Source organism: Procambarus clarkii, chromosome 35 (genome assembly GCF_040958095.1).
Source record: "Procambarus clarkii isolate CNS0578487 chromosome 35, FALCON_Pclarkii_2.0, whole genome shotgun sequence".
NCBI classification, from domain to species: domain Eukaryota; kingdom Metazoa; phylum Arthropoda; class Malacostraca; order Decapoda; family Cambaridae; genus Procambarus; species Procambarus clarkii.
In genome coordinates this window covers 29,789,935-29,809,869 of record NC_091184.1, presented here as the reverse complement: position 1 = coordinate 29,809,869, position 19,935 = coordinate 29,789,935, and the positions used below count along the sequence as shown (strand labels likewise).

The 19,935-nt window shown below is 35.0% G+C and overlaps 1 protein-coding gene across 2 annotated transcripts in view; it reads left to right on the top strand.

The window, feature by feature from the left end:
- The window catches only part of LOC123768400 (hematopoietic prostaglandin D synthase), a 138,023-nt gene extending 123,115 nt beyond the window's left edge, over nucleotides 1-14,908 (top strand). For both annotated transcript variants that reach the window (XM_045758885.2, XM_045758886.2), the window contains one exon: nucleotides 1,157-14,908. In XM_045758885.2, the coding sequence (XP_045614841.1) occupies nucleotides 1,157-1,321 (165 nt within the window). In that variant the 3' untranslated portion in view covers nucleotides 1,322-14,908. The remainder of the gene's footprint in view (nucleotides 1-1,156) is intronic.
- Nucleotides 14,909-19,935: the final 5,027 nt, after the last annotated feature.

Below are 19,935 nucleotides of genomic sequence, written 5' to 3'. Positions count from 1 at the left end.
ACTAGTGGCTGTACAAGAATGTAACAACTCTTGTATATATCTCAAAAAAAAAAAAAAAAAAAAAAAAAAAAAAAAAAAAACGAGAAGTATCAAATAACATACAAGTGGAAAGTGGAAAATACTAGAGGGCCAGGTCCCAAATTTAAACAGTAAAATAACATACTGCTCAAAACACCATGCGTGCTAGCGGCTGTACAAGAATGTAAGAACTCATGTATATATAAATAAATCAAAATAATAAATATATATACAAAAAATACTAGAGTGAACAATATGAAAGAAAATGGAGAATAGAGCCAGTGAAGAGCAGAGATGCCATAGGCACAGTCAGAACACTGCATGAACATCAAAGGTCCAGCTGTTCAATAGTAATTACAAGAAATTATGCTGGAACAAAAGAAGAAGTCTTCAAGAAAAAACTTCACACATGCCAGAAGTGCCAGACCAACCAGGCTATAGTAGATATATGGACCTGCATGATGCTCGGCGCACCACCCCTTCGGTGCGCCGAAAATAAATTCTTTCCAAAAAATTATTTTCTCTTCTTATATTGTTAAAATGCAGTCTCTGATCATGGGAAACAAAAAAAAATATTGTGTGACATACTTTAGCCATAATGGAGCTGGGAAGTTGAGCAAATTATGGGTCCTGTTGGACCAAGCTCTCACAAGTAAAGCCTGGCCTGGGCCGAGCTTGAGGTGTAGAAGAACTCTCAGAACCTCATTTAGGTACAATCCAGGACTGAGGTCAACCCCTGGATGTGTCTTGTTGATTTCAAGTATGTCATACATTCTGGAATGTTTGTTGCTTGGTAGTTTGAATGTGAGAGGTTAGATTTGCCAGTTGAGTGCGTTATTTTGTGGTCATATCTAGCAAGTATTATATTGTAGTTCATTATTTGTAATATATATATACTTATACAGGTATATAATGTGTGTTGCCAATTTTTCTCTATGCATATTACCAGTCTAGTCAGGTAAACACATGTATTTCTGTATGTCATTATCTGACTAGATTGCAATGGATAGCATTTCTCCAGACTGCTATCCACTGCAATCAGTCTTACAAACAACTGGTTCCTTCTGTTGCATCCCATTTTCTTTTAGGCCAGGTTCCATTTGACTGGGCAGATTTTACAATCATAACTTTTCAACAGATGACATGGGTTGATGTGTATGCAGCCTGTTACCTTAGCCAACTCAGCACTCACCATGAAAGTTCGATGGAAGCAGTACCACGTCTGAAAAGTGTTGTCGATAGAGTACTGAAGCTTCCACAAATTGAAAAGTGGATAAAAGAGCGTCCAGATACTCCAATGTAAAATGTAGAATAACATACAGTATATGATGAGGGTCTTCATAATACAATCATTTACTGAACTTAATTCTATTCTTCTCTGAAGATAAATGACTGATTTATTATTATGTAAGTTCTAAATACTGCTGTCATATATTAAACTTTGTATAATTTTTGAATGCATATGTAATGTGAAATTAAATATTTTAATATATTATAAAGTCTGATAATTTAAATTGTATACTAAAATAACAGTACAGAAATAATTATTTGTTAAAATGTCTTAACCACTGCACAGCTCTGCATTAACCCTTAAACAGTGCAAATCATACATATATGATTTGAGTAACTGTCACAAAACGGCACAAATCATATATATATATATATATGATTTGTTTATTTAAAATAGTTAAAATAGTCCTACACACACACACAGAGCTCACACCTGCTTCCTCAGACCACCAGTAACCATCCCCCATCTTGAAAAAAAAATCCAGAGTCCCTCACTTTCCTTCTAGGGCCTTTGTAAGAAAATGATGAGCATTGTTTGGCAACATCACCATCCAGTATGTTTAGGGCAGCCATAGAGGAGACACTAAACTTTTAGCAACAGCAAATGAGTGATTACCATGTATATATTTGAGGCAAAATGTGTGCTATATGCAATTTTAAGATTTAGGCTTAAAATATATTTATACATGTATTATTATGAATAAGTATGTGGGTGTCTTTATATCTTTACTTGTATATCCATACATACTTATATTTTCAAAGTTTTATATAATAGACCGTATCTTTGACACACAAATACAACCTGTTAGCATGAAAAGACTAAATTAATAAATTGAGAAACAATGAAAATAAATCAACAAAGTTATTCCTATGTGGCACCTCAACTAAAAGTATGCAACTTCTCCAGGGGCCAGATTCACGAAAGCACTTACGCAAGTACTTACGAACGTGTACATTTTTCCTCAATCTTTGACGGCTTTGGTTACATTTATTAAGCAGTTTACAAACATGAAAACTTCCCATTCAACTGTTATTGTTATAAACAGCCGCCTGGTGCTTCGGAGCTCATTAACTGTTCAATAATTGTAAACAAAGCCGCCAAAGATTGAGAAAAGATGTACAGGTTCGTAAGTGCTTTCGTGAATCTGGCCCCAGGCCACTACAGCTAAACCACAAGAGCTAGAGACTTTTTATTTGGATTTTTGTGCTTCCTGAAGGCTAAATAACAATGTCATAAGAAAAAATAATTTTTTCAGAACAATTTTTTTTCTTGAGCACCCTGAGAATCCCTGAGAATGTTTGCTATTTAACAGTTAGCGGTTTAAGGGTTAAAATATGACACCGCAGTGGTGTGCCGAAAATAAATTCTTTTCAAAAAATTATTTTCTCATCTTATGTTGTTAAAATGCAGTCTCTGATCACGGGAAACAAAAAAAAAAAAATATTGTATGTGACATACTTTAGCTGTAATGGAGCTGGGAAGTTTAGCAAATTGTGGGCGCGGAGCAATGGAGCGCTGAACGATGGAGAGCTCGAGGTCACTCGGCCCCAATTATTTTGATGTTTCTCATTCATTTCTATTTTTGGTATTTTGCTGTAATATTATTCAAAAGTGTGTAATTTGCGTTATTTATATAGTTCACTGTGTGGAAAATCTAAATGCTCAAAATTATGGGGCTCATATGTGACATATATATTATATTCTACGAGCAATCAAACAGTGTTTTTGCTGTTATTACACTATATACACACACACATTGTATATACCTATCTACATATGTGTTCACATAACAAACCATTAAGTTAGTATGGTGAGCCCAAAAAATAAGAGTGGGCTGCCACAGCCCACTCTTATTTTTGCAAGAGCTTTTTATTTGTTTTTTTTTTTTTTTGTTTTTTTTTTCCACTCTTGCACAGTGCCTGTTTTAGACCAAAGCTGGAATATGCAGCAGTTGTATGGTGCCCATATCTTAAGAAGCACATCAACAAACTGGAAAGGTGCAAAGACATGCCACTAAGTGGCTCCTAGAACTGAAGGACAAGAGCTACGAGGAGAGGTTAGAGGCATTAAATTTGCAAAAACTAGAAGATAGAAGAAAAAGAGGTGATATGATCACTATGTACAAAATAGTAAAAGGAATCGATAAAATTGATAGGGAAGAATTCCTGAGACCCGGAACTTCAAGAACAAGAGGTCATAGATTTAAATTAACGAAACAAAGCTGCTGGAGAAATATAAGAAAATTCACTTTTGTAAACAGAGTGGTAGACGGTTGGAACAAGTTAGGTGAGAAGGTGGTGGAGGCCAAAACAGTCAGTAATTTCAAAGCGTTATGTGACAAAGAGTACTGGGGAGACGGGACACCATGAGCGTAGCCCTCATCCTGTAACTACACTTAGGTAATTTCACCCAACCAGTCCTCCCTCACTTCTTCAATACCTAACTTGCCAATATTACTCCTCCCTCAATACTGTTTGTAGTTTTATTTCACTATTTACACACACACATTATATATAAGTATCTACATGTTTTATTCACCATAACTGTACAACTAAGCTGTATGGTGTCTAAACAACATAGTGGCAACAAAAAACTGCATGACAAGTCACACAGCAGCTAGCAGATGACACTAGGAAACGATGCCAACTCTCACTCCTCCCACCATATTATGCACATCGCTAATTCTCACCACAATCCTGCTATTATCAGAAGCCTGGTCACTAAATCCTGTAAGTGAATAATTTTTCCACAAGTTTATTTTGTAAAGGAACATGAGAAGTTGTTTGAAGATTCTTAGATGGACAAAATAATAGCAATGTGCTGTGGCTAGTGCTGTGAACATCTTGAACAGCATTGATTCACTGATATCAGAACATTGTACACAGTCTTTATCAGAGTCAGACAATTCTGTAATACTATCATGGTCAAATAATACCAGTTGCATATATATTGAGATATTTTTAGGCGATTATGTGATCACAAGCTGAACAGCAGTGTTGTTAGCTCATGCTGCGTGTGCCAGCCTTGGTTGCTCACTCAGTACTGAAGTTCTCACACCCGAGAATGTTGCCCACGATTTTTTTTTAAATGGCGTCTGTTTACAAAAGCCCTGAGGAAACTGATGTGACTGCTGTGTAGCCGTGGGAGTTTTGAATGCTACACTATACCTACGAGCGCTCTGAGGCACCTTGCATACCACCGAAGTGCCTCAAGGTGCGTTGTACAATGCAGTGGTTAAACAGCCTATACATCTTCATTGGTAGCCCTGAAAGAATTATTAGAGTTTGAAGCAAGTTATATAATTGGATTCAAAATTTAATTTGATTTGCTATATGTACTGTACAGTACATAATACTATATTAATACTTAGATATTTGATAAAAAACAAAGAAAGTTTTGAGTGGATAATATGTTATAACATTTTGAATATATTGCAAAAAACTTTATTAAAGAGCTAAATCAACCTGTAATTCAGTAAAGCACCAGTTTTACGAAAGAAGTCCAGACTGAATAACTTGAAATACAAATGTAAGAAATATTATGAATGATATGCTGTGAAGTAGTCACATTACAGATTTATAATGGTAAATGATGAAAAGATTTATAAGTAAATTGCTTATTGAAAGAGATTGACATGGAAACTGGACAACCTAGTCATAATATTTAGGCATTATTTAATTTTTGAGAGTTCAACAGTTGCTTTGTTTAATTACAAAAAAAAAAGATTCTAGTGTTATTTTGTAAATTGCTAATTTGGTAAAGAAATGTCAGTACTTCAGGCTTTTGTGCATGCCAGAATTAGCATTCATATAATGTGCAGTCACCCGCAAATATTAATCAAATAGTTACATTTACCGTATTTGCCGGCATATAAGACATTCTTTTTTTTTATTTTAAAATATGTCAAAAAATTGCCCCTGCTTCTAATGCAGAAATATTACAGATGACAGACCGAGCACAATAGGCTAGGAATCCGGACGAGCACACTGGAAAAGTTTGCTAGGTACAAAAATCATTACAAGAGTTACATACATATACAAGAGTTGTTACATTCATGTACAGCCACTAGTACGCATAGCGTTTCGGGCAGGTCCCTGGAATACGATCCCCTGCCGTGAAGAATCGTTTTTTCATCCAAGTACACATTTTACTGTTGCGTTAAACAGAGGCTACAGTTAAGGAATTGCGCCCAGTAAATCCTCCCCGGCCAGGATACGAACCCATGACATAGCGCTCGCGGAACGCCAGGCGAGTGTCTTACCACTACACCACGGAGACTGTTTAATACTAATAACAAAATATTAAAAACAAGCCAAATTACTGCAGTAAATTGTGTTACTAATAATAAAATATTGAAAACAAGCCAAGTTATCAGTCTGTTATCACAAACTTATGAAAAATTGCCTACAATATGTTGGCGATTATGAAGGAAGTTCACATCTCACCACCTTACACAGTATCCATAACCCACACCTAATATATGTCATTCATTATTTAATAACTGTGTTACCTATAAGAAATATTTATTCATTATCTAAATGAAAAATGCTCCTAGAAATTTGAAAGGAATGTTAAACTTTCATCTGCCTGTCAGCTACTTGCAATGAGTCCGTGTCTGCAGTTTCCGTGGTTTGTAGTGTAGTGGTAAGTAGTGGTAAGGTGTAGTGGTAAGACACTCGCCTGGCGTTCCGCGAGCGCTATGTCATGGGTTCGTATCCTGGCCGGGGAGGATTTACTGGGCGCAATTCCTTAACTGTAGCCTCTGTTTAACGCAACAGTAAAATGTGTACTTGGATGAAAAAACGATTCTTCGCGGCAGGGGATCGTATTCCAGGGACCATAGGATTAAGGACTTGCCCGAAGCGCTACGCGTACTAGTGGCTGTACAAGAATGTAACAACTCTTGTATATATCTTCAAAAAAAGTGAATGACAACAAAACCAGAGCGCTGTGATGGTGTGTCACCACCGGGTGCACCGCCCTGGTGGTGACACACCAGGGCGGTGTGTCACGCCCTGGTGGCCTGATGTAGCAACACAAACCATCACAACCAGACATACAAGTTTCAAATCCTGTATAGCATTTCTCTTGCCCAAAATATATACAACTATACAGCTGATCTTAGAGGTGGTAAGAATTGAGGTACAAAAGCCACTTTAAAATATGTTTCAATAAAAGTATGATGAAACATACTAAAATAGTTTTTTCCTCTAAATATTCTTGTAAAATAATGATGCGTCCTATGCGAGGGTGCATCTTTTATGCCAGCAAATTTCATAAGTTATGAACTTTAAGATTTTTTAATTTGTAAAAGTCTTTGTAATTCCTCTTAAATACTGTAATTAGTGTTAAATTTTGACATATCTATTTAACAGAAATGTTAATTTGTTGTGATAGAATAATGCATTTTGAGTACAGTAATATGTAAATTGGGTTATATATTTTTGTAAATCTTGTACAAGAAATTCAATTTAACTATATATATGTACTGTAAATAGTCAGAACATAACTATAGAAAAATGTGCCTAATGAACCTGTCATAGAGAACACAAGAAATGTGAACTATTAACAAGTGAATTATTACCTAACTGGTTTAGTCAACATATGTTTTGTTTTCTCACAAAATGACACTTTGTTACATATCAAATTATTGTTCTTATGGCTTAATATACAATTTTTGAAAAGTGAATAATGGTCAGAAATGTAATTACTGTATAATATTAACATCCTTTGCAATGTTTATTTGTTTATATATTGTAATAGCTTGTCATTCATGAATAATCTTGCAAGGAATATATGTGGAAAGTTCATTCATACTTAGTGTTGATGAATGCTGTGTATTGTATCTGCACAGAGTTCATGTTTGAAAATAAGAATGCAATGCTTTTTACATCTGAGGCAGTTGTATGGTAAGCACACTGCTGCTCTCCTTTGCATTAAAATAGTTTGTTTGGTTGAGTAACAAAAAAGTTATACAGTGGCACCTCGACTTACGATTGCCCTGACTTATGATAATTTTGAGTTATGATGTAAATTTGATCGAAAAATGCGACTCGACTTAGGATAGTGTCGTCGACTAACGATATTTGTTGGTACACGTTTGGGTCGACTGAGCGTGTGGTTCCTGGTCACGCGGGCCGACCTGCCTCAGTTTACTAGAGCTGCCCGTTTAGTGACGATCACAGTTATAAGAAATTCTGTTTTTGTGGTAATTTTTTGCTTTTTGGACATAAAACTGATTATTATATATCACACCATGGGTTCCAAAAAAGTCAGTGGTAAGGTTCAACATATGAAAAGACATGTAAGAATGACCATAGAGGAAAAACAAGAGGTCATATGTAAACATGAAAATGGTACTAGTGTTCTTGAATTAGCCAGGCAGTACAATAAATCTTCAGAGGAGGAGGCGACGGCATTAGAGGATGTCTCTTCCTCATTAATTAAGAAAATGTGTGCAGTATGGGAAGGACTGCAAAGTTTTGCTGAAAAGAATCACCCAGATAAAACTATAACAGCCCGTTGCAGTGATCTTTTTAATGACAATGTGATGCCTCACTACAGATAAATATTGGAAAGAAGGGAAAAACAATCTTCAATGGAATGATTTCTAGTGAGAAAATCAAGCAGTGAACCAGAAGCTGGTCCTAGTGGTATGCAGGCAAAACGTGCCAAAGTGTGTACCCCAGAGAAGTCCTCGCTGCCTGATGTTATAATGGAAGGGGACTCCCCTTCCAAACAGTAACACCTCTTCTCCCCCCTCCTCATCATCTTCCATATGCCATCAAGAGTCCTCCATACAGGTAAGATAAACATATGTACTGTATTGTAGCTAGAGAAAAAAATTGTATTCAGTATGAAATGTATTTGTAAGCTAATATTTTGGAGGGTGGGGAACGGATTAATTCAATTCTCTTTATTTCTTATGGGAAAAATCACTTCGACTTATGATATTTTGACTTACGATCCGTCTCTGGGAACGGATTACCATCGTAAATCGAGGCCCCACTGTATATGTATTTTAACAAGAAAATTGTATAAAGCATTATAGTACAGACAGACATGTGCTTTGCGAACCCCACAGGGCTGAAACCCCATCGGTTAACCTGTTAACTGCCAACAAACTCACCCTCAACATTGACAAAACTTTCTATATTCTGTTTGGCAATAAATCCTCTAATCAAATAAATCTCAGGATAAACAATACCCAAATTTGTAGCAAAATAGATGGCAAATTCCTTGGCGTTCTCATTGACCACAAGCTGAATTTCCAGGGACACATTCTAAATATATAAAAAAAAGTTTGAAAAACTGTTGGCATTCTTTCTACGATCAGAGTAGCAGGTATGTACTCTACTACAAGTAAATAGTTCCTAGTACAGTACTAGTTAGTTCCTCGTAAAGTTAGTTAACTTTAACTAGTTAACTTTAGTTAACTTTACTAGTTCCTAGTAAATAGTTCTTAGTACAGTACTAGTACTGACGCTTTCACAACCAGGAATGTTACCTACAATTTTTTTTTATAATGGTGTCTGTTTACTAGAACCCTGAGGAAGCTGATGTGTACCCTGTGTAGCTGTGGGACTTTTAAATCTTGCACGTGACTTTAAAATCTCAATATCTCCTCTCTCTCTCTCTCTCTATCTCTATCTCTATCTCTATCTCTCTCTCTCTCTCTCTCTCTCTCTCTATATCTCTCTCTCTCTCTCTCTCTCTCTCTCTCTCTCTCTCTCTCTCTCTCTCTCTCTCTCTCTATCTCTATATCTCTCTCTCTCTATATCTCTATATCTCTATATCTCTATATCTCTATCTCTCTATCTCTCTATCTCTATATCTCTATATCTCTATATCTCTCTATCTCTCTATCTCTCTATCTCTATATCTCTATATCTCTATATCTCTCTATCTCTCTATCTCTCTATCTCTATCTCTATCTCTCTCTCTATCTCTCTATCTCTCTATCTCTCTCTCTCTCTCTCTCTCTCTCTCTCTCTCTCTCTCTCTATCTCTCTATCTCTCTATCTCTATCTCTATCTCTATCTCTCTCTCTCTCTCTCTCTATCTCCTCTCTCTCTCTCTATCTCTATCTCTATATCTCTATATCTCTATATCTCTATATCTCTATCTCTCTATCTCTCTATCTCTCTATCTCTCTATCTCTCTATCTCTCTATCTCTCTATCTCTATATCTCTATATCTCTCTCTCTATCTCTATCTCTCTCTCTCTCTCTCTCTCTCTCTCTCTCTCTCTCTCTCTCTCTCTCTCTCTCTCTCTCTCTCTCTCTCTCTCTCTCTCTCTCTCTCTCTCTCTCTCTCTATATCTCTCTATATCTCTCTCTCTCTATCTCTATCTCTATCTCTATCTCTATCTCCTCTCTCTCTCTCTCTCTCTCTCTCTCTCTCTCTCTCTCTCTCTCTCTCTCTCTCTCTCTCTCTCTCTCTCTCTCTCTCTCTCTCTCTCTCTCTCTCTCTCTTTTTTTTTTGTCTTCCTCCTCCCTCCCTCTCCCCCTCCCTCCCTCCTATGCAAGGCCCGATGAAGAGCCTACTCTTCTCAGCCTACTATGCAAGGCCCGATTTGCCTAATAAGCCAAGTTTTCATGAATTAATTGTTTTTCGACTTCCTAACCTACCTAACCTATAAAGATACGTTAGGTTAGGTTAGGTAGGGTTGGTTAGGTTCGGTCATATATCTACATTAATTTTAACTCCAATAAAAAAAAATTGACCTCATACATAATGAAATGGGTAGCTTTATCATTTCATAAGAAAAAAATTAGAGAAAATATATTAATTCAGGAAAACTTGGCTTATTAGGCAAATTAGGCCTTGCATAGTAGGCTGAGAAGTGCGTTCTGGCTACTAGGTACGACATACATATATATATATATATATATATGTCGTACCTAGTAGCCAGAACGCACTTCTCAGCCTACTATGCAAGGCCCGATTTGCCTAATAAGCCAAGTTTTCATGAATTAATTGTTTTTCGACTACCTAACCTACCTAACCTATCCTAACCTAACTTTTTCGGCTACCTAACCAAACCTAACCTATAAAGATAGGTTAGGTTAGGTTGGGTTGGTTAGGTTCGGTCATATATCTACGTTAATTTTAACTCCAATAAAAAAAAATTGACCTCATACATAATGAAATGGGTAGCTTTATCATTTCATAAGAAAAAAATTAGAAAAAATATATTAATTCAGGAAAACTTGGCTTACTAGGCAAATCGGGCCTTGCATAGTAGGCCAAAAAGTGAGTTCTGGCTACTAGGTACGACATATATATATATATATATATATATATATATATATATATATATATATATATATATATATATATATATATATATATATATATATATATATATATATAAAATATGATGTGTGCTGTGCAGGCAGTTAGACCAAAATTGTATATATACAATTTGCACTGTTAAAGGGTTAAGGCACTCAGCAAATATTACTTGAAACTTCCACCCACTTAACTGGTGTGTATAAATCACAGGAAGGCACCTAGCTGACCTTAAAGCTATGGGGTTTTTCCTAATTACAATAAATTTTTTCCTAATTACAAATATTCAAGTAATTTCAATTTGTGCATATCAGCAGCATTTGCATAGCACAACACTTGAACTCTCTGTTCAGTTTATAACCACCTGAAGGATTGTCTTCACTATGAGCCATCATGTCTGTGTGTAACATATGCCAGCACAAACCTGTTTCGTCAGCATTATAAATTTGCTCTGGAGATAAATTTTGTTCCTGCACCATCTCTGCAAATTTACTTAAATACTCATCAGCACCAATAGCATCAGCAGACTGTCTTTCACCATGTACCCTAATGAAGCTACAGTAATGCCATGGCAAATTTTAAAGCTTCTGAGCCATCCATCACTGTATACACACTTCTCAGGAATTTTAATTGGTGAAACTCGCGTGCATTTTCCATGAGCAGCCAGCCTGCCACTGGCTTCTTCATCTCCTCACGATACTGTTTGTACCATTGCCACACTGCATTATCAACACACTCCACTTTTGCTTTACTATCTACCTTTCTGTTTTGTATTACCTTATCACTTTCACTTCTAGAGAAATAGTAGAAAATGATAGTTTTAGCCTTAAGATAATAAAAACTATTATTTTTGTTAATGCCATATTCAGAACATACGACACTTCTCGAGACTCCGCTCTCCACCATCTTAATTATTTAAACTTTCATCTCAAATGTCATCACTGACCTCTTTCTTCTATGTATCCTGCTTGTTGAAGCTTTCACTGACACAATGGGTGCATTTGGACATGACATGGTGAACAGATGTTTCTAGATTTTGATGATATATCCAACAAAGTCATGGAATGAACACTCCAGTCTCATGACAAAGCTAAACAATGGGAACAATGGGCCGTGAATCTGACATCACAGGGTGGAAGGCACTAGAATGGTGTCCAACACGATCAGTGGGCAAACTAGGCCCTTCTCCCACCCAACCGCCGCGAGGCCTGGTGGACGTTGGTTCCTGATGAGCCTGATGAGATACCCGAACTATTTTATGCGAACCTTGAGCTTTCTGAACTTCAACATCTGAATCAACCCCAATCAGAAAGCTGGCATTTTCAGATATACAGCATTTGCAAAGCATGTGGCTGTCTGTGCATATTTTAACTGCAAAAGAATTTAACTGCAATTTACTTTTATGTAAACATGATCTCAAATTTGTTGAGGGGGTTATTGTACAAAATTATTAATAAAAGGCTATTTATATAATGTATAAGAAACAGATGATTTCACTTTTATTACAATAACATACGTTAAGGTTTTTGAGTGTCGAGTCTCCCTGGATAAAGAATAGTATTACCTGTTTTTGTAAACCCTTTGCATGACTTGCATACCCCATTGATCATGTGTGTAATATTAGAACAGCTCTGTGTATTGCCGCAGCCAAATCAGCTCAAATTTTAATAGGATCCATTCTTAATCTTAGATGGAATAAAACAAATTTCAAGCACCTATTCAAGTTTTGTGATCTAAGATGGATGGATTTCCTAGGCTATTGTGAAGCAGATGGTTAAGAGATCTGTTGGTCTTTTTATAATATGAATATTACAAAAAAGTATCCAAAACATAACCATTATATACAGGTATATAATGTTAATAATGCAAATTAGTGAGAAATTTACGTACAGTGCTGTCAAATTTTGTTATACATTGTTAATACTTTATTCAGACAGTGTTTTAGAAAAGTATAGATCTTTTACAATAATTTTTTATATTTTAGCAGACAGGTTTATAAATGCATTTATAGTGTTATCATTATTACTTGATAATATTGTTATTATTATTACATTTATAGTGAAATCATTATTACTTGAACAATAAAGATGTCATGTTTTCCCTATTAACTTGGCAGTTATCACAAATGTTCATGTTCAGATAGGAAAAACAAAATATTTCATAATTACAAAGAGATAAGACAAAAATTAACAATCCGTTAGTTTTCGTAATTCATCATAATTCATCATAATTCAGTATTATGACGGTATATAGCCAGTACTATTTGAGAAAATAAAGTGTTGGCATTATGCATGCCCAGGTCTAGCAGCATTGTGTACAAAACATTAGTGGCAGTAAAGCTTGGTTGATTGTCATATTACCTGTAGTTGTCCAGCATGTGCTCAGCCTGTCAATAGAAGCCAACTTACTCCATAAATATACCCTTTGATTATGGTCGACAAAATTTAAAAAAATGTCTATACAAAATGATTTATTTACACATTAGAATGGGCTTGTTTTATCTCATGACTATTTGAAATCTAAGTGATGGTCTTGCAATTTAATATAAACTTAATAGGCATATTATATAGTGTAGCTTGAACAGGCAGATTGTCATGTATTGTAAATAATTGTTATGCAGAGTAATCATTATAATTACAGTACTGCCATACAGTCTGAACTTGCAAGATCCACTTTATTGGAGAATAATATGTGTGTTTGCCATACATATTATTTTCACGCAGACTTGGTCTGTATAATATATATTTAAGCCTATTATAAATTTTCACAATTATGAGCTGGAGAAAATAGTCGGCTATGGACAGTAAAAGTTTGTATGTTATTTTTGAAAGCACATATTAATGAGAATCTGCATAAAATATGTATATAATATGTACTATAATTTTTATTAATTAAGACAGAGGCAAGTGTTGACTACATTTTTATTTTATACAAATTTACACTAAGGGGGAAGAAAAAACCTTAATGATAATATGACACCCAAGGTTTCAAGAAGTTTATTGATGAGTAATATTACAGCAAATAGGATATAACCTGAAAGGTTGGGGTTATAATGATGGTAGATAATTGGTTGTGTGTGGGGCCCAGCAGATACTCGATCTTTAGAAACAGACAAATACACCTTTATTAAATCCTTGGTGAATTACAATACAATACAAAACAATACAATTTTATTTAGGTAAGGTACATACATACAATAAATATTTACAAGGATTGTTTAACTTATAGGTATAGCTAGTACATACAATGCCTAAAGCCACTATTACGCAAAGCGTTTCAATATTCTTTGCGTTACGCAAAGCAAATTAGATGTGTGGTATTGATAGTTTTATGTATTTGCTTTCATATTGGGATCATGATTGACAATGAAATGACACTTGCATAGAAGGTAGCAAATTGTGTCTCAGGCTTGGCATCTCATGATAATTACTTACCATCTAAAGCACATAAAAAGCTGGGTAAAAGGCTGGAGATTTGCTACCAGAATAGCACTGTACCTGTAATAAAGAATCTGAAGTAAGGCTAAGCAGAATAAGTACATATTGCATCACTTGAAACACAACACAACACTTTTGTTTTCCTTGATAAATTAAGATTATGAAATGTGGAATATATTGTATATAAGGTTTGATCTGTTACCTATTTATTATATTTTAAAGGTCCCTAAAATAGGTAGTCACTGCTTCAGTTTAGAGCAATGCTTTACTTAGACTGTAACTGTACAGATTTTCTTCCTGTTATCAACCTCATACTTAAGGTCTCTACTCTAAAATTTAGTAATTCAGTATACAGTATCTGGTATTTCTTTACCATCTTCAGAGCACTGTTCATCTTACAGCTAACTAAACTTAACATTATCTTAAAATGACAGCTACTGGCTTCATGCTGTAGCCTTAACTGAGGCCTTATTATAAATATCCCAACATTGAGAGAGTCATTACAATGAAAACATTTAAGATACTAATTTCAGATATTGTGTTCATTGATAATTTTTCTTCTTTTCAAATTTTAACATAGCTACATGATATTCTACTAATATAAAAATACTATGTTTTGCTGGCCCTTCACTGCCAGTACATTAAAATTATAGACGAGCTTTAATTTTAGTGACTTGCAAAGCATGTAAAATATAGATATCGTGTATTGTATATTTTGTTTTAACATGTTTAAATTTTCCCAGTAGGCACAGTTGGGTGATAGTGACCGATCTTACATAATAAACACTATGTTACAGTTGTTGCTTTCAACTAATGGTGCCCACTGGGTTAGTACTGTACCATTGTCAATAAATATATCAAAACTATATTGTTGTGTTTGTAATATTTGTTCCTAGCATTTAACAAAAAATAAGAGGATAAGTACAATGTTACTATTTATTTAACTGAACGGCCGAATATATATATATATATATATATATATATATATATATATATGTATTAGTATATTTTGGTAGCAGTCTTTCCTGTAGACATATATTATTAAATATGACCGAAAAAGTAAGATTAATAATTCTAACACGAATTTTCTCAATCTTTCGTACATTTCTTTTCACTGTTGGAGGTAAATAAAAAATCAATTCTCCAAAATTCATTTTTATTTCTAGTCTGACGCGACACAAGCGCGTTTCGTAAAACTTATTACATTTTCAAAGACTTTAGTTTACAAATACACAACTGAATAGAACTTACGCATCTCCGATTTTATATCTACATTTGTAGATATAAAATCGGAGATGCGTAAGTTCTATTCAGTTGTGTATTTGTAAACTAAAGTCTTTGAAAATGTAATAAGTTTTACGAAACGCGCTCGTGTCGCGTCAGACTAGAAATAAAAATGAATTTTGGAGAATTGATTTTCTATTTACCTCCAACAGTGAAAAGAAATGTACGAAAGATTGAGAAAATTCGTGTTAGAATTATTAATCTTACTTTTTCGGTCATATTTAATAATATATATATATATATATATATATATATATATATATATATATATATATATATATATATATATATATATATATATATAAATGTCATACCTAGTAGCCAGAACGCACTTCTCAGCCTACTATGCAAGGCCCGATTTGCCTAATAAGCCAAGTTTTCCTGAATTATTATATTTTCTCTAATTTTTTTCTTCTGAAATGATAAAGCTACTCATTTCATTATGAATGAGGTCAATTTATTTTTATTGGAGTTAAAATTAACGTAGATATATGACCGAACCTAACAAACCCTACTTAACCTAACCTAACCTACCTCTATAGGTTAGGTAGCCGAAAAAGTTAGGTTAGGTAGTCGAAAAACAATTAATTCATGAAAACTTGGCTTATTAGGCAAATCGGGCCTTGCATAGTAGGCTGAGAAGTGCGTTCTGGCTACTAGGTACGACATATATATATATATATATATATATGCAACAATGATCACAAAAACACTGATCCAAGTATGCAGAATAACCACATATGAAAAATAGAAAATGCTTAACGCGTTTTCGGCTAATTCGCCTTCATCAGAGCAAAGTAGAATGAGGATAAGATTGCTGATCAGACCTTTATATCCGCCTGGGCAGATCACCTGACCACCAAAAATAAGTGGAGGAAAGGAATTATAAGAAAGAAGGTAATTGCAGAAGGCCTATTGGCCCATACAAGGCAGCTTCTATTAATATCTCCAAGTGCCATACGTGTTTAAATGATTGCTATATTGTTTTGACGTGCTATATTGAGGCTTAAATAGGGATCCAACTTGTACATACCGGGGCTCACATTAAGGCTGTTGTTACAATGTTTGATCAGGACAGACTCGATCACGTTTCGTTGAACGAAAGAACGTGATCGAGTCTGCCCTGATGGCACTTGGAGATATTAATAGGAGCTGCCTTGTATGGGCCAATAGGCCTTCTGCAATTACCTTCTTTCTTATAATTCCTTTCCTCCACTTATTTTTGGTGGTCAGGTGATCTGCCCAGGCGGATATAAAGGTCTGATCAGCAATCTTATCCTCATTCTACTTTGCTCTGATGAAGGCGAATTAGCCGAAAACGCGTTAAGCATTTTCTATTTTTCATATGTGGTTATTCTGCATATATATATATATATATATATATATATATATATATATATATATATATATATATATATATATATATATATATATATGTATATATATGTATATATATGTATATATATGTATATATATGTATATATATATATATGTATATATATATACATATATATATATATATATATATATATATATATATATATATATATATATATATATATATATATATATATATATATATATATATATATAATATATTATAATAATAATAATACTCTGGAGCAATTGTAGGGACCCATAGCCTCGGAGAACCGGAATAAAAAGAATTTAGAGAAAAACTTACACTGCATGGTGCCTCTTAATACGCTTCTTCTTACATTCTTTTTTTATTATTTATATTGTACACTTTATAATACATTGTTACACAGTTACGTAGCACATTAATTACACATTAATTAATTGCACATTAATATATATATCACAGTGTCATACCACGAAGGAAGGATTAAGACAGGAATTTCATTAAGTATTTTCGTATTTAATAATACATCTTCAGAAGGGTGTTTCAGAAGGAGCCTTCTAAAGATGTATTATTAAATGCCAAAGTACTTAAGAAAATTCCTGTATTAATTCTTTTTTCGTGGTTTGACACTGTCACATTGTTCATCATGTGTTAATTTCTTCGTGATTTACACACATTATTGCATGTGAATATATATTAATATATAATATATACAGTATTAATGTATTTTATTATATAATAATAATATTCATATTATATATATATAATTATAATTATATAATTAGGGTACAGGAAGGATTGGGCTACAGGAAGGATTGGGCTACAGGAAGGATTGAGCTACAGGAAGGATTGGTCTACAGGAAGGATTGGGCTACAGGAAGGATGGGTCTACAGGAAGGATTGGGCTACAGGAAGGATTGGTCTACAGGAAGGATTGGGCTACAGGAAGGATTGGGCTACATCTCCAAATGTATATTTGCCAGATAATTTGGCACTAAAAACAAAACTCATATATTATTGTTTAGACTAAATCCGCTACTCATTACTTTCCTGAAGTTGTCGTATATACACTACAAAATCTGCGTGTAAATCACGACAATTAACACGTGATGAAAAATGTGACAGTGTCAGACCACGAAGGAAGAATTGAAACAGGAATTTCCTTAAGTATTTTCGTATTTAATAATACATCTTCAGAAGGGTGTTTCATTTTATTTTTTATTAGGTAAGGTACATACATACAATAAATTTTTACAAAGATTGGTTGACTTATAGATAGAGCTAGTACATACAATGCCTAAAGCCACTATTACGCAAAGCGTTTCGGGCATGATAAACTTAAATGACAAGCTTAATACTAATTGAGCATAATGAGTAGAATGAAAACAAGAAATGAAAACATAGATGAAAAAGCAGCACAAATACAATTATGTCGACAAACAGCGCTCTTTAAAGAAAAACAGACATTGGTTGACAATAGAAGGGTAAGGTAGGTTACAGGGAATTTATTAGGTATAGCTTCGCTTTTAACTTAAACTGGTTGAGAGAGGTACAGTCTTTAACATGGTTGGGAAGGTCATTCCACATTCTGGGCCCCTTGATTTGTAGAGCATTTCTAGTTTGATTAAGTCGTACTCTAGGAATATCAAAACTGTATTTATTTCTGGTGTGGTGCTCATGGGTTCTGTTACAACCTTCTATGAAGCTTTTGAGGTCAGGATTGGCATTATAGTTTAGCGTTTTATATATGTATAATACACATGAGAGAATGTGCAGTGACTTAATGTCTAACATATTCAGAGATTTGAGTAGGGGTCTTCCTTCTTCCTGAATTCTTCCTTCGAGGTCTGACACTGTCACTACAGAACAGGAATGTATTTAAACGTTGCAACAATGAATAATGAGAGCAATCATTATATGGATGGCGTAATAACAGGGGAGCATTAGCGCCTCTGGTGGTCAGATGCTTAACTGTATTAGAGGTTGACAGTTTAGATATTATAGTGAAGTAAGGGTGAGTGGCGCGTCTGGGAGTCCCGCTTCTTAACGTGTTACGGCTCATTTGTCGACCAGCCGCCGCCAGGCACGGGTCACGTTGATTTCCAGTGTGCAAATAAATGTGTGTTGCAGATATCATTACTCAATCATAATATAGAAAGGATTGTACGAGGTGTGTACTTCATGTTGTTATTCGTTATTATTTTGTATATTTTATGTATTTAGACAAAATATAGAGGTGATTGTCAGGTGGCAGCAGCCATAGGTGTACCCTAGTTAAGTCATTAGGGCGCTTGTGGTGGCCTTAATAGCCATGCCAGTAGCTAGCCATCAATCTTGAGGTTATCGTGAGATAATTTCGGGGCTTAGCGTCCCCGCGGCCCGGTTCTCGACCAGGCCTTCTTTTTGTTATACATCCCCAGGAAGCAGCCCGTAGCAGCTGTCTAACTCCCAGGGACTTATTTACTGATAGGTGATCAGGATCATCAGGGTGAAAGAAAGTGCCCATTTGTTTCATCCTCCACCGGGGATCGAACCCGGAACCTCAGGATTACGAATCCGAAGCGCTGTCCACTCGGCGGTCAGGCCCCTTAAAACAACCCAAAGAGAAATCTTCGACATATTTTGATGAAAATCTGAATGAAACGAGAAATTTTGGCCACAGATTGTGTGAAGATGGTGGGGGGGGGGGGGGGATTGAGGGGGTGCAGGTTAGTACGATGAGCATGATTCAGAATGATGGAAGGAGAAGGGCTCCTATGATGAATTGACCTAAGGGCCACCATCTACAGTGGCCTCGACGGGGACAGGACGGCGGCGCCTTGCCAAAGGTCAGCCTTCCTACTCCCTCCCCCCTTATTTTATTGAGGATTTGTCTTGTGTATATTGTGAACAAAAGGAATGACTCGGCATTTACGACTTGAGTAGTTAAGCGGGTTCATGGGTTAATAATCCTATGGGGGAAGCAACACATCTATTTTCTGTGTTACAGTGTGGCTTGTTGAGCTTGAAGCTATTGTCCAGCCTGTCTGTGTCAAATATGACATTTTAGAGAAGTGGTCTTTATTAATAGCCTCCAATTTGGTCAGTATTATAATTTTTATTTTTGTTTAATTTGTAATACTGACCAAGTTGGAGGTTATAAACAGAAAGCACTTCTCTAAAATACATTACAAAGTATAAAGCAATGCATTAAAATAGTATTACAAAGACCTCGGCTGTTATTTATTTATATATCTACAAGAAGTTAC